This window comes from Thalassophryne amazonica, chromosome 6 (assembly GCF_902500255.1).
Source record: "Thalassophryne amazonica chromosome 6, fThaAma1.1, whole genome shotgun sequence".
Lineage (NCBI taxonomy): Eukaryota > Metazoa > Chordata > Actinopteri > Batrachoidiformes > Batrachoididae > Thalassophryne > Thalassophryne amazonica.
Window position 1 is genome coordinate 89,163,074 of NC_047108.1, and position 15,282 is coordinate 89,178,355.

Below are 15,282 nucleotides of genomic sequence, written 5' to 3' on the forward strand. Positions count from 1 at the left end.
ACACACTGAGAAAAAAAACTTAAAAATATACATTTTAGTAAAGTAATTAAATTAATGAAGTTCATAAAATTTCCAAAATAACAATAGCTTACTATTGTAGTGGGTTTAGTATTTATGAAATATGAGTTGATAATACTTTGTTATGATCACATCCAATAAATTTGGCTATAATCTGTTGAACCCTTAGTCTTTTCTCAGAGCAGTTACTGGGAAAATATCTTCCAAGGTCTGTCTGTCTATCTATATTTAATCCAGTTCAATCCAGACATTGCATTTCAGCACTATTTCCTTATATTAGCTTAAAGTTACTTTCATTCATTACTTTTCTACAGCTCATCCAGGTCCAGGTTGTAGTGGCAGCAGACCAAGCAGCTCTACCCACGCTTCCCTATTTTCAACCAAGTCCTGTATCTCTTTACAAGACAGCTGGGATATATAATCCCTCCAGCATGTCCTGGGGCCTCCTGCCACTTGGGTGTGCCTGGAAGGCCTCCTTAGGGAGACCACCAGGGAGCATCATCAGCAGATGCCCGAACTACCTCACCTTAAAGTTACCTGAATCCAATGAAAGGCTCCTTTCATTGGATTCAGGTGTGTTGGAGCAGGGAGACAACTAAGAGTATCAGGAAGGTAGCTCTCGAGGACCGAACTTGAGCACCCCTGCTCTAATTAGCTTGGCGTGAGGTTGGTGTTGAGTGCAATTCAAGTTGTTAAGTACCTCAACTACAAGTATGAGCAATGGGATTTATTATAAATAAGTCCATTTTCATGAGTGTATTGAGGTTATATGAGCTGACTGAGTGCCTCTACTGTATTATAACATACATAGAGTTGCAATTTTGCTTTGAAAATTCTGACTGCACTTCTTTAGGTAATTTTAGTTGCCTGGGAAAAAAAATGACAATCTAACTATGTGTGGTTTTAGAATTTTTTGCCAGACAGACTAACTAACATATAGCAGACACACAGATTTGCGCCTGAGAGAATTTTGAATTTTAGAGTATCGAGTTTACAGAGACAGTTCAAGGTGTGAATTTCCATGGTGGCGGAGTTGCAATGCCCCCTGACTTGAACAATAATATCTTATTTGCAAGAATCAGGAAATCTCCAACACTCCAAGGAAGAAGGATAAATACCTTTATGTCAAAATCCAACAGATTTTGTAGTTTACCATCGCAGAATCACTGATCTGAAGCCAGCTATCACATCCTCATGTTTACTCTCCTTGTTTTTTAAAAATCTTTTTACTTTTTTGCATGAATATTAAGAGGCTTTACGCAACAACTTTCTCTAGGATGACAGAGTGGTACTGGGTTTGAGAGTGCTGTGAAACAGCCATGTTTGCTTTCCATTGTGTAAGACTGTAAAACTAAATGCCCAACAGAGATTCACGGAAATTAGATTTACAGCCGAGTCCATCCTCGTCTGGATGAAGGCCAGAGTTTGAGGTGAGGAAGAGAGGGGGGAACAGGCTGCTGATGGGACATGATGGATGGAAGCAAAGAAGTGCTGATGTGTAAGGAAAACAAAAAGCAAAGGATGCACACGTTGCACTGTTGCACCAAGGAGACTGTAGAATGCCTGATACAGAATGTACTGGCAAAACATTCATGCTTACATTGTAATTAACATGACTTTTTGGATCATAAATTGGTGAGACAGTGTGTGTGGGGGGGGGGAACCTAGCTGTCATGGAAGTTAAATAATTGATTTTCCTTGGATGTCAAACTAATATATCTGACCTTTGAGCACTGAATGAAAAACTGCTTGGTTCAATTTGGGTTGAATCTTTGCCTTTTCTTTCAGCTCACCATTAATAAATCACAGCCTCTAACTGTTTTCTAAATTAAATCAGGTAGCCCGTTACTGTAGTTGGAGTGCAATCAAGAAGCTACTTATAATAAGGCACAATTTTATATACAGCTGAGTGCAGTGGTTGATAACCACGGATGAAAAGAATGACTGCTATTAAAATTATCATTTCAGCAGTCTTTTGTTTCAAACTGCTCAAATCATGGGGGCCACTTTATCCACTTGACCTGTTCAGCCTTCTTTCTCCTATACGTCACCTCCAGGCATTATATATATTTTTTTGCTGAAATTATTCTTCCCATTCCGCAGTCCAGGAAAACTGAATTTTTTTTGCACCATCTGTCAGACTTACCACATTACGGGGTAACATGTCATATGTCACAGAATCCAGTAGTCGTTGACCTTTTTGATTGTTATGTGGGAGACCAAGCATTCAAAACACAGTCAAAATGAGATTAGATTACATAGAACTTTATGAATCCCTTGGGAAGACTCCCTCTGGGAAATCAAGGTTCCAGCTCACCATTGTATGGCAACACACAGGGTAAGAAGCACACAGTATCAAAAGTGAAAGTAAAAAACAATTTGCAAATATAAATACAAATACCAGACATATTGATCGCTACTGGTTTATTGGCTACTACTGTTCCTCTCCTTCCCGTCCTCTGTCTTTCTGTTACCCCAAAGAGTGAGGAGTTGTACAGTGTGATGGACTGAGAGACAAAGGAGTTTTTCAGTCTGTTGGTCCTGCACTTGGTAAGGAGCTGTCCTTTTATTAATCCTATTAGCTCAACCAATAACTTGCATCACTTTTTACCAAAACTGAAGCAACTAACTTTTGACCCCTGTACAAAATGAAAGTGAACTTTGTCACCATCTCTGCTGTTTTTACCTCATAAATCAATAACATTCAGTCACAGACAGTCCAAACTACATCTATCCATCCATCAATTTTCTATACCCACTTACTCCAATTAAGGGTCACGGGTGGCTGGAGCCTATCCCAACAGTCATCGGGCGTGAGGCGGGGTACACCCTGGACAGGACGCCAGCCATCACAGGGCCAGTCCAAACTACATGTTTATGAAGTCTTTTTGATCACCAAATATTGTGGTATACTTCTCAGTTTAATTGGAGTGTTTTCTGGCACAGCTTTGCTGAAAAGAGGTTTGGTACATTTCCAGATGGCCTGGCCTGCCCAATATGAGATGTAGCCTGCAGAAATAAAAATAGATTTTAAAATTCAGCCCAGAAATGCCACTGAAGGCCAAATAAATGGACCCAGCAGGCCATGAAAGCGTTAAATGGGGGGGGGGGGGGGGTGCACCAGCATTGGCCCCAGGTTCATCTTCTCAGTCAGAGATTCTGTTTGGGAGTAACAAGAATGGACAAGATTAGGAATGAACATATCAGAGGGATGGCTCAGGTGGCACGGTTTGGAGACAAAGTCAGAGAGGCACGATTGAGATGGTTTGTACATGTGCAGGGTAGGGACCCAGGGCATATAGGGAGAAGGATGCTGAGGATGGAGCCACCAGGCAGGAGGAGAAGAGGGAGGCCAAAGAGGAGGTTTATGGATGTGTTAAAGGAGGACATGCAGGTGGTTGGTGTGACAGAAGATACAGAGGACAGGGTGAGATGGAAACGATTGATCTGTTGTGGCGACCCCTAACGGGAACAGCCGAAAGACAAAGAAGAAGAAGGAGAAGAAGCAAACTCAGGAGGGGGAAGGCGGAGCTGATGCACTCAGAATATATACCACAACAATAGAATGGAGCCATAAGTGAGACAGAGAGAGAATAACAAGGTTTTAGAAGTGGAGAAGGAAATTCTGCAAAATATCAGATTTATTCAGAGCCCCCATGCTGAGACATGATGCTGCTGCTGCAAAAAAGGCTGTTTTTCGCTAATTTATGGTTGACATTGCCTGTAGTTTCTCCTCTGCTCATTCCAGGCAAATGCAGGGAACTGACCTAATTTATGCCACTGCAACTGAAAATAAAACCTACCTGAATTAAAATAAGAAAGACGAGTTGTTTCATCTGTTTTGTCCATTACTTGTGACTCACCTTGGGGCGACTTATGTTGTGATTTGACACTATATTAATAAATTAAATTGAACTGAAATGAATTGATCCAAGTTGTAAGTAATTTTCCATAAAAGATCCCAGAGTTGCCTGAACCCAGTATGTCATGCCTACAGTACATTGTGGACAGCACCAAATCAGTAAAAGTTGGGACGGTATGTAAAATGGGAAATCAAAACAAACAAATCCTTTCCCCACAATGATCCTTACATTTACTTTGAATTGTATTTCACTACATGAACCCACAACATTTCTTTCCAGGCCATCAGGACATCTCAAACTTCCATATAGCCAATCTTGGCCATGTCTGGAGTAGGTAGTTATCAAAAAGTGAGTGACTGGACAAAAAGCAGACTCATGATCGAAGGCATTAAGACTCCACTGACAACTCTGAATGAGTTCTAGGCTTCTGTGATTGCTGAGCTACCAACTCTGGCCAGTTTATTGAAGGAATTATATGAATTAATCAAAACACTTCAACCTACCAAATTGCCCTTATTTAAAAACCAGTTTCTTTATAGTGTAATTTTGCTGACATTTTTATGGTAAAGGAGTGACAGAAGTGAAAGATTGCTCTTATTCAAACTGCATATATATTTTTTGCTGTCTTCCCTTCCACACCATCCTCCTTTTCTTTCTCCTTGGTACATCCCATGAGTCTATTTCAGGCAAGAAATGCCTCTGTGAATAATTCATCACAAACATAAGTACTGGAGCTCAGGAGCACTGCAAAGAAGTTGACATAATGAAAACCTTTCATTTTAGAAGGTGCAAAATGACTCCATGACTGGCACGTTTTGTGTTAATTAAAGTCAATACAAATACAGTTTGCACATTTTTTTAAGCAATAAACAAAGTGAAAGCCTGGATCAGATGTATCTTGTAGTGTAAGGTAGAATGTTGGAAGCAGTTTTCTACTATTCAGGATTTCTCATCTGCTCATGTCATAATCAGTGGGATTGTTAAGAAAAAGCTCAAAACAGCTTCCAGAGTGTGTTGAAATTAAGGAGTTTGTAATATGTGTTGGGTTAATATATAAGGTCTGCCCTTAACATATTAAGGGCAGACCTTTTTAACCTGTGATGTCACACTAACCATTATCTCACTGATGCCTGGTGAATCATGAATAAAGGGCAATGTTTGGAAAGCTTGTGTCTGTCTTTGAGAGCACAATTGCTGATCCTGACGTCATGGCGGTGCACCATTTGTGACATTTGGCAGAAATCACCATCACAAGGGAACAACACTGCACTATGTTACTTTTCTTGTAGAATGCAGGGAAACATGTTTTGATGAGCTATTTAATTCTAATTTAGAACTAGAAATGGGGGGGACAAAGTGCGAGGCCCGCAGGGCCGAAGCCCATAGGCCGGGGGTCTGGATCTGCTTTAGTCCCCCAGAAGCCAACGGTTTCTAGATAAGCTCAGATGCATTCTGAGCATCCAGAACAGTAATTGTAATGTTTTGAGAAGACCAAAAAGTGGACACCATTTGACTTATGCAATTTGAAACTGTGGATATAAGTACTTTATTCTGAGAATAGCCAGCATTGATTTTATTAACATCCTGGTGTAAATAAGGTATCACCACATGTGTAGAACTCAAAAAGAATGATAGGTTGAGTTTTCATTAAAAAAAAACAACTGCAGTGTGGTAAAATGTATTCATAAATATGAAAGAACGGGCTCTGAATAATTATTAACTATCGCATACTGTATTTTTTTCTCAAGATTTGTTTTTGCATAACTTTGTAAAAACAGCACATCATAAGTTTAGGATAAATTACTTATCATGAATTTAATTTTCAAAGTGGCACTAATGACAACACTCATACTGAACATAATTTCGCTTGCATAGACTGATTTTGGAGATCAAGCAATAATTGCAGATGGGCTTTCTGAGGTCCTAGATAGCTTTTTTTATTTCCTTTTCTAACTTTCAGAATTTAGTAAATTAGCATATGGTCCATTGATACTTATGTGTAGACACTAGTCCCTAGAGGCAACTATTTTTGGTTTCAAATTTGGGCAAATGCAGTCCCAGAAATTTCAGAATGTGACAAACAAGAAACAGGTGTTGTAAACAAGTCAATGCTGCTAAAAATACAAACTTGCAGAAACTAAGATACTATTCTGACATGGTTTGCACATAAGACTGGCATAGCATATTTCAAGTACACAGTTTCAAGTACACAGCAGTTTGATGATTTTTTTGTCATCTGTTTCCTCACCAGAAAACCTTCTGTCACCTCCATCTAAAAAGCATTGCAACAGACTCAAGCACACACTGGGAAATGACACTCTGATAGGTTTATTTTACTTTATGCTCAAAACACACCTATGATTATTTAACAAATTAAGTGCAACCTACATCCTGTACTTCATTGAATGATCAGATTGTGTGCTGTTTAGGTCACAATGTGGAGTTGGACACACCCCAAATGCAGTTGTGCTATGCACTTTCAATTATGTCCTTTAGATTGTCAAGACAAAGTCCTCAGTTTTGTTTCCGTGTCTGTCTGTCTTGGTGGACTAACCAAATTTGACTGTTAATTTAGCAATCAGGATCAAAGAACCTCCTGATTCTGCCCTTGATCCTGATCATGGGATCAGAGAAATCAGAATTAAGGAAAGATCAAAGCTCATATATCAAAGATCAATGGCAACATCCATTAGAGGGAGGTGGTGGCATAATCGTTTGCATGTTGGACTGGGACTCAGCGATCTGAGTTCGCTTCCTGATTGCAGCCACGCTCCCAACTGGCACTCTCAACAACTGTGCTGGGGAGGAGTGAGGAGTTTACTTCTGGAAACAAGCTTCACGCTTTCGTTGGCTACCCACGTTAAATATGATACTCTTCTTCTTCATCCACCCTTGATATTTGCAGCAAAATTTAATTACCTTGTCTTTAACCCTCAGCTTACCTTTTCACCAAATTTAACTGAAGTTTGTTCCTATCCTTTTAATAATCTATCTATTAAGTGACTAAAACACAGCAGCAAAACATTACCCCCTTGGTGAAGGTAATGTTCGATTCCCTATCAGAAGGAAAAAATGTAGACTAAAATGTCTAGCTGTAGTAAATTTAAATGTGTTCATTACGAAAAGGACTGGAGAAATGAACTTATCACAATGGTTAGTCCAACCATACTACTAACTGTCCTTCAACATTTAATATAATAAAATATAACGCATTGCTCACATGCTGGTTTGTTGTTTACTGTCTCTTAAGAGTATTGCATTTCGGTTGTAGTCTGTCCTGTAACAATTCAGATGTTGCTCTTCTTTTCATTCTTTTTTTTTTTTTTTTACTTTTACTTGACTCTATCTCTGGAGTGAAAATGTTCTATCTCTGTGGTTTGGTTCATCTCCAGCACTTACAAAGTGTGCTTTCTGCAGCTGCTGGTAATTGATATGAGAAAAACACTTCTGATTATTTCCTGATACCAGAGACTGTGAGAACGATGTTTTGGCCTTGACACAACCAAATAATCAGTGACACTGTTCTGACACTGTATGAGCCAGGAATCACTGATTGGAGGTTCAAGTGGATGTTCATTCAACACCATTATTATGATTGTAAAAAATATTTATTTAGTATAAAAGACCAATTTTGTTGCTATTGTTGAACCAGGTTTTCCAAGCGATAAGTTGGCATGGCCAAGTGCAAGCTGTTCTGTTTAAGGGGTCGAGTGTACATGTGGATAACAACCTTAATTAGTTTTTCATTGTGTATTAATGACTGATGGAATCATTGATATGCTACAGAATCCTGTTTAAATAATCTATTTTATTTTACTTCTCCCAATCAGCCGTGTGTCTGTGTGGTTGCCATCCAGGACAGAGCAGTCAGTTGCTGTTGTGAATGCGGTGACATGCCAAACTCGCTCATACTCCCAGACTTGACTTGTCCTCTGCCAAGAAGGTTATATTTTCACTCAGGCCTGCTACTTGAATGGTTTGGTTGGTCACATTTGTTTGTCACCAGGATTGTCCAAAATCTTATGAACTGGTTTTCACAAAACATGGTGAAGACTTGACATGATCCACAGAAGAACCCATTAAATTTGGGGTCATGTTCTGGGATTGTTCCAGGATTTTTATTTTTATTTTGTTCACTTTTGCTAGCATTGCCAGGGGTGGTGCCCAAGTGGTTAGTGCACTTAGTTTCATTGCGGAAGATTCCTGGTTCAAATCCCACCCCTGCCACATTTCTCCATGTAATGTGGAGTTGTGGTAGGAAAGGCATCTCGCATTTTTCACTTTTGTCAGCATTAGGAGATGTATTAGATTAGCATTATAATTAGTTCTACTTATTTATTTATCTATCGAGTTTATCTATTGACATTATAATCAATTTGAAAAGACAAGGTATAGGTCAAAAACAACAACAGCGAAATGTTTGAAGGGCCTTATTGAAGATATATACTCTACTTTGAAATATTTCTAGTACTTAATCTTTATCACCAAATTTAGCCTGGGGACAAGACAAGTTACATTCATAAAATTACTTAAAATACAGTGCATCCGGAAAGTATTCACGGTGCTTCACTTTTTGTTATGTTACAGTCTTATTTCAAAACTGAATTCATTTCCCTCAAAATTCTACTCACAACACCCCATAATGACAACATGAAAAGTTTTTTTTAAATGTTGAAAATTTACTAAAAATAAAAAAAACAAGAAGTCACGTGTACATAAATATTCACACCCTTTGCTCTTTACTTTGTTGACACACCTTTGGCAACAATTACAGACTCACGTCTTCTTGAATATGATGCCACAAGCTTGACACACCAATGTTTGGGCAGGTTTTGCCCATTCCTCTTGCAGCACCTCTGAAGCTCCATCAGGTTGGATGGTCTGGGCTCTGGCTGGTCTACTCAAGGACATTCACAGAGTTGTCCTGAAGTCACTCCTTTGATATCTTGGCTGTGTGCTTAGAGCCATTATCCTGTTGAAAGTTGAACTGTTGTCCCAGTCTGAGGTCAAGAGCACTCTGGAGCAGGTTTTCATCCAGGACGAAAAACTAGAATACTGACGGGGACTAGAAGGAGAGAGCATATCTCACCCATATTGGCCTCTCTTCATTGGCTTCCTGTTAATTCTAGAATAGAATTTAAAATTCTTCTTCTTACTTATAAGGTTTTGAATAATCAGGTCCCTTCTTATCTTAGGGACCTCATAGTACCATATCACCCCAATAGAGTGCTTCGCTCTCAGACTGCAGGCTTACTTGTAGTTCCTAGGGTTTGTAAGAGTAGAATGGGAGGCAGAGCCTTCAGCTTTCAGGCTCCTCTCCTGTGGAACCAGCTCCCAATTCGGATCAGGGAGACAGACACCCTCTCTACTTTTAAGATTAGGCTTAAAACTTTCCTTTTTGCTAAAGCTTATAGTTAGGGCTGGATCAGGTGACCCTGAACCATCCCTTAGTTATGCTGCTATAGACTTAGACTGCTGGGGGGTTCCCATAATGCACTGAGTGTTTCTTTCTCTTTTTGCTCTGTATGCACCACTCTGCATTTAATCATTAGTGATTGATCTCTGCTCCCCACCAGTCTTATTCCTGGTTCTCTCCCTCAGCCCCAACCAGTCCCAGCAGAAGACTGCCCCTCCCTGAGCCTGGTTCTGCTGGAGGTTTCTTCCTGTTAAAAGGGAGTTTTTCCTTCCCACTGTCGCCAAGTGCTTGCTCACAGGGGGTCGTTTTGACCATTGGGGTTTTTACGTAATTATTGTATGGCCTTGCCTTACAATATAAAGTGCCTTGGGGCAACTGTTTGTTGTGATTTGGCGCTATATAAATAAAATTGATTGATTGATTGATTGACGTCTTTGTACATTTCTGCATTCATCTTTACCTCAATCCTGACTAGTCTCCCAGTTCCTGCTGCTGCAAAACATCCCCACAGCAAGATGCTGCCACCACCACTGTAGGGATGGTGCCTGGTTTCCTCCAAACACGACACCTGGCATTTACGCCAAAGAGTTCAGTCTTTGTCTCATCAGTCCAGAGATTTTTGTTTCTCATGGTCTGAGAGTCCTTCAGTTTACTTTTTGGAAAACTCCAGGTGGACTGCCACGTGCCTTTTACTAAGGAGTGGCTTCCGTCTGGCCACTCTACCATACAGGCCTGATTGCTGCAGAGATGGTTGTCCTGGAAGGTTCTCCTCTCTCCACAGAGGAATGCTGGTGCTGACATGAATGCAATGACAGAGTGACCATGTTTTGGTCATGTCCCTGACTAAGGCTGTTCTCCCTGATCACTCATTTTAAACAGACAGCCAGCTCTCGGAAGAGTCCTGGTGGGTCTGAACGTCTTCCATTTATGGATGATGGAGGCCACAGTGCTCATTGGGACCTACAAAGCAGCAGAAATGCTTCTGTACCCTTCCCTAGATTTGTGCCTCAAGACTATCCTGTTTCAGAGGTCTACAGACAATTCCTTTGACTTCATGCTTGGATTGTGCTCTGACATGTACTGTCAACTGTGGGACTTTATATGTAGACAGATGTGTGCCTTTCCAAATCATATCCAAGCAACTGAATTTATCCCAGGTGGACTCCACTTAAGCTGTAGAACCATCTTAAGGATGATCCGTGGAAACAGGATCGACCTGAGCTCAATTTTGAGCTTCATGACAAAGGCTGTGAATACTTACATACATGTCATTTCTTAGTTTTTAAATTTTTTAATAAATTTGCAAAAATCTAAAAAAAAAAAAACTAAGCATTTTTGACATTGTCATTATGGGGTATTGTGTGTAGAATTTGGAGGAAAAAATTGATTTTATCCATTTTAGCATAAGGCTGTAACAACAAAATGTGGAAAAATGAATCGCTGTGAATGCTTTTTGGATGCACTGTATACCGAAATTAGGTCAAAGGCAAATTCTCAGTTGCAGTCTCTGATTTTTATTCCTTAAAAGAAGACGTATACATAATGCAAACATTTCCAGTACAATAATTACAGTAAGACTGTATAATAAAAGGCTAATTTTACATGCTCTGTCTTCAGTAAAATCAAATAAAAATAACAAAACAAAACAAGCAAACACCACAAAATAAAAAAAATGTGGCATAGATTATTCCCTGCATATCCCTCTTATGTACTTAATATTAGAATCCTCTGTGTTAATCAATGTTTTGTTGAACATCCTTCCTTTTGTTTTGACTGCTGAAGGTATAAAATATTTGTCCTGAAAAAAAACAAAACAAAACAAAAAAAACAAGCTGCCTCACAAAGCATGGCGAAGGAAACCTGATAACTATGCAAAGAAATGCTCTGGGAAAAATCCCCAGATCTGGACCACAGAACTGAGGTTTTAACAGCCGCAGTTCTGGATTGTAATCACTGGAGTTATGCGGCTAACTGTGTGATCCTGCTTTGGGAAAAGGGCACGGGATGTGAATGAAGGTTCACACTATCACCACAGGGACGCTGCTTAGATTTGAAAAGTCAACAAACAGTGGAGATGTGTAATGAGAGAGCAGCTCATGTTACACTGACAAATGATGGCTGCACTTAGCACAGAAGCAGAAACGTGACTGAATGAGGTCATTTGGAATCATATGTATTGGAAAATCCTGAGGCCATTGTTGATTGGTTTGTGTTGTTCTTGTTGTCGTAGTCGTCATTGGGTTGGCCTATAATTTGTGTAATTTTACCATATTTTAGCCATGGGTAAAAATTGCCTATCGGGTATTGCAAAGACTTTGCATCCGTCCGTCCACACCTGCGTCTGTCTGTCTGTCTGTCTGAGCTCAGTATAACTCCATTCCTATTACGCTCAGGGTCTTCAAATTCACAGGGAGCATTCTTGGGACACAGACCTTAGACAAATTCAAAGATGGGTAACCTTGACCTATTCTAAGGGGTCAAAAGGTCATATTCTTTCTACACACTCTTTCATTGATTACACGCTCATACGGCCAAGGGTATTTTAGCATTGTGTTATATTGAACATTTATTACAATAAATTAAAAATTACATTGGCTGTTTCTGGTTAATAGGTACGCTGATCCAGTGTTAGGATTTCTACATCAATTTAGTTTTCAAATCCAACATATTTTCTATGTGGATTTAACATTAGACTTCAACATGGATCACTGTTGGACTGAGGTCATTTTGCCTGCTTTGTTGGGCTTTAAGTCTTCCCCATAGTGCACATGCAGCAATAAAATTAATGTGACCTTAGAAAAAAGCTGCTTTGTTGCACAAAAGAATATCTTTCAGGTTATTTCCAATCATTCTCATTTTATAGCCACAACCATAATCACTGTGCCCATAACCTTCTCCCTTCTCATATCTTCTCTCTCAGACCTCCCGTCTGAACAACCCGTCCTCTCTAAATATGAACCACTATGCCAACAAGAAGAGTGTGGCTGAGAGCATGCTGGATCTGGCTCTGCTGATGGCGAACGCCTCTCAGCTAAAGGCTGTGTTGGAGCAAGGGCCCAACGTCTCCTTTTACGCTCTCATCGTCACTTTAATAAGCATCTCCCTGTGTCTGCAGGTCACCGTTGGAATCCTTCTCGTCTTCATAGGTGAGAAAATAAACACAGCAGGAGCCCTTTTGGTATCCCAGAAGCATCTGTTGTGTCTATCAAACTTCTCGTCATCCAGCCTTCATTTGATCTTTGTGTCCCTTTCCACTCCCCCTCAGTGAGTTTGTGGCCTGGATGCAACATGTTTTAACATAGTGTATATTGCAATAACTTGAAATTCACTAACAACACACAAGCATAGCAACCAGGCCTGACATCAGGTCAGAGTTCACTCGTGATGGTGACAACTCTTGTGTGAGACAGGTTTTATTTATTTATTTATCCAGTTTCGTATTATTATTATTGATTAACAGGGGTCGAATTAGTACATGCATGTGCTAGTTTGTGCACGTATTATTCGAGCGGTGCACGTAATTTTATACTGCACTAGCACTGGTGCAAGTAACTTTATCCAAGTTTTATCAAATATAAGCACCAGTAGAATGAACCAATAAAGGAATAAATAAGGAAAAAAAATATTTCCAATGTGTTGTCTTCGTCCTCCCTGCGTTTTATGACTCTCACACAAGGAGCGAGTTGCTGTGCTCTATTTGTTGTGGAAAGCTGACAAACGTCACCAGCGGCGCCGTCCCTGGGTTCACAACATCCTCATGAGACGTTCCCAGTTCGGGAAGTTTCATTATTTTCTGCACCTCCTGCAGCAAATAACTGGAGCTGCAGGAGCTCCAGTTTGAGGACCTCCTGTCCTGTTCACGCGTGCACATGTTAACAAAGAAAAGAAAAAAACTGGCTGCCGCTGCGGTTCCTCTCTCTCCCCTCAAACTCTGTCATAATTGTGTTATAAACCCATCACCATTTGTTTTATTATACATCTGTGTAGTTAATAAATAAAATAATCTTCACAGATGATTCGTTCGCGCTCGCATGTGAAAAAAAAAAAACTGTCTGCCGCTGCTGCTGCTCTCCCCTCAAACTTTCCCCAGAGAGGAAGCGTCTGACACGTCAGAGGAGGAGTTTTAAGGTTGATATAAGACTGACTTTTGGTTGTGCAAGTAACTTTTTTGGTGCAAGTAATTTTTTTTTGTTACTAGCACCAGTGCAAGTAGGTTAAAAAATGTATTTCGACCCCTGATTAATTCATTTTTGCTGCAGCTGGTCTGCTCTGTGTCAGCCTGATCCCGTCAGACCTCAGAAGCTAAGTAGAGCAGGATCTGGTTAGTACTTGGATGGGAGACCTCTTTGGAACACCAGCGGCTGTGTGTTTCTCCAGGTAAAACTGGAGTTGCGTCAGGAAGGGCATCCGTCGTAAAACTTGTGCCAATTACCGATGCGGATCTGGCTGTATCCGCTGTGGTGACCCCGAACATAACCGGGAGCAGCCGAATGAAAAACAACATTAATTAATTTTTGCTGGGAATATTGAAAATGTTTCACCATGTGTGTTTACATACAGATCTACAATATGTCTGGATCTGAATAAATTTAAACATGGCAAAGAACAAAATACTGTAATAACAACATTATATACAAAATGCTTTCTACAGATTCAAAGTGTTTTACAGTAGAATCATCAACAAGAAATTGCAGACCTTAGCATAAACAATAAACATAAAATAATCACACCAACAGATTAAAAAAATATTAAAATTTAAAACATTCTAAAAACCAATAACAATAATTTACAAATACTTTCACAAATTATAAACAGGAAAAAAATCGGTAGGTTTTGAGTCTGGCCTATATGTTTAGAGGCCAGAGAAAAAGTTTTAGATCTTTGAGTTCATCTCATACAAAATGGGAGCAAAACCAAAAGTGTTGCGTTTATATTTTTGTTGAGTGTATTTCCTGATTTTAGTCTAAGATTTTAATTCTGTGTTTTATGTGATTTATGTCCTTTTGTAAATTGTTCTCTGCCCTGTGAAGCGATAATGTACTGCAACACCTAAGACAAATTTCCCTAATGGGACAATAAAGTTGACCTTGACCTTGAAAGAGTAGTAGAAACTAGGCTGTGAGTAGTAATACAACCCCAATTCCAATGAAGTTGGGACGTTGTGTGAAATGTAAATACACAACAAAGACAAGATATTTAATGTTCAAACTGATAGACATTTTTGTTTTTGTGCATATATTTGCTCATTTTGAAATGGATGCCCGCAACACGTTTCAAAAAAGCTGGGACGGGGCAACAAAAGACTGGGAAAGTTGATGAATGCTCAAAGAACACCTGTTTGGAACAGTCCACAGGTGAACAGGTTAATTGGAAACAGGTGAGTGTCATGACTGGGTATAAAAAGAGCATCCCCAAAAGGCTCAGCCATTCACAAGCAAAGATGGGGCAAGGATCACCACTTTTAATGAATGAATGAATGAATGAATGGTTTATTCAGCACGCACAAATAAAATCTCTCATTTACAAAACAAGTCAAAAATGAAAACATATAGAACAAAACTCAAACAGTTTACCAACTTAGTGCGGCTGAAAGGGTGTGGGCAGAAGCAGAAGCTTATAAACGCCCACCCCGTACATCAGTTTCTGTGGACAAACAAAAAATAAACACAAAAAACAAATGCCAGTCAGTAATGTAACGCAGTGAAACAAACAAAGTAATACGACAGACAAATAAACAACAACAACAAAAAATAGCCACACAGGCAATTTACTTAATTACTCAAACTATAACAAATTAAAATATTATTTTTATACAGTCTTTTAAAACAAGCCAGTGTACTAGATACTTTAATACAATCTAAACAGTCATTCCTCACTCTGACACCCTTTACTGAAACGCAATGACCTTTAGTAGTAGTTCAAATCTTTCTTCTATCAAATACCAAAGTTCCACGCAAATTATAACTGGACTCTCTCATTTTAAAC

The 15,282-nt window shown here is 39.5% G+C and overlaps 1 protein-coding gene across 1 annotated transcript in view; it reads left to right on the forward strand.

Moving 5' to 3' along the window:
• LOC117512612 (ninjurin-1-like) overlaps positions 1–15,282 on the forward strand; it is a 32,304-nt gene that overhangs the window by 5,943 nt on the left and 11,079 nt on the right. The window contains exon 2 of the mRNA XM_034172752.1: positions 12,218–12,443. Within this exon, the coding sequence (XP_034028643.1) occupies positions 12,218–12,443 (226 nt within the window). The remainder of the gene's footprint in view (positions 1–12,217; positions 12,444–15,282) is intronic.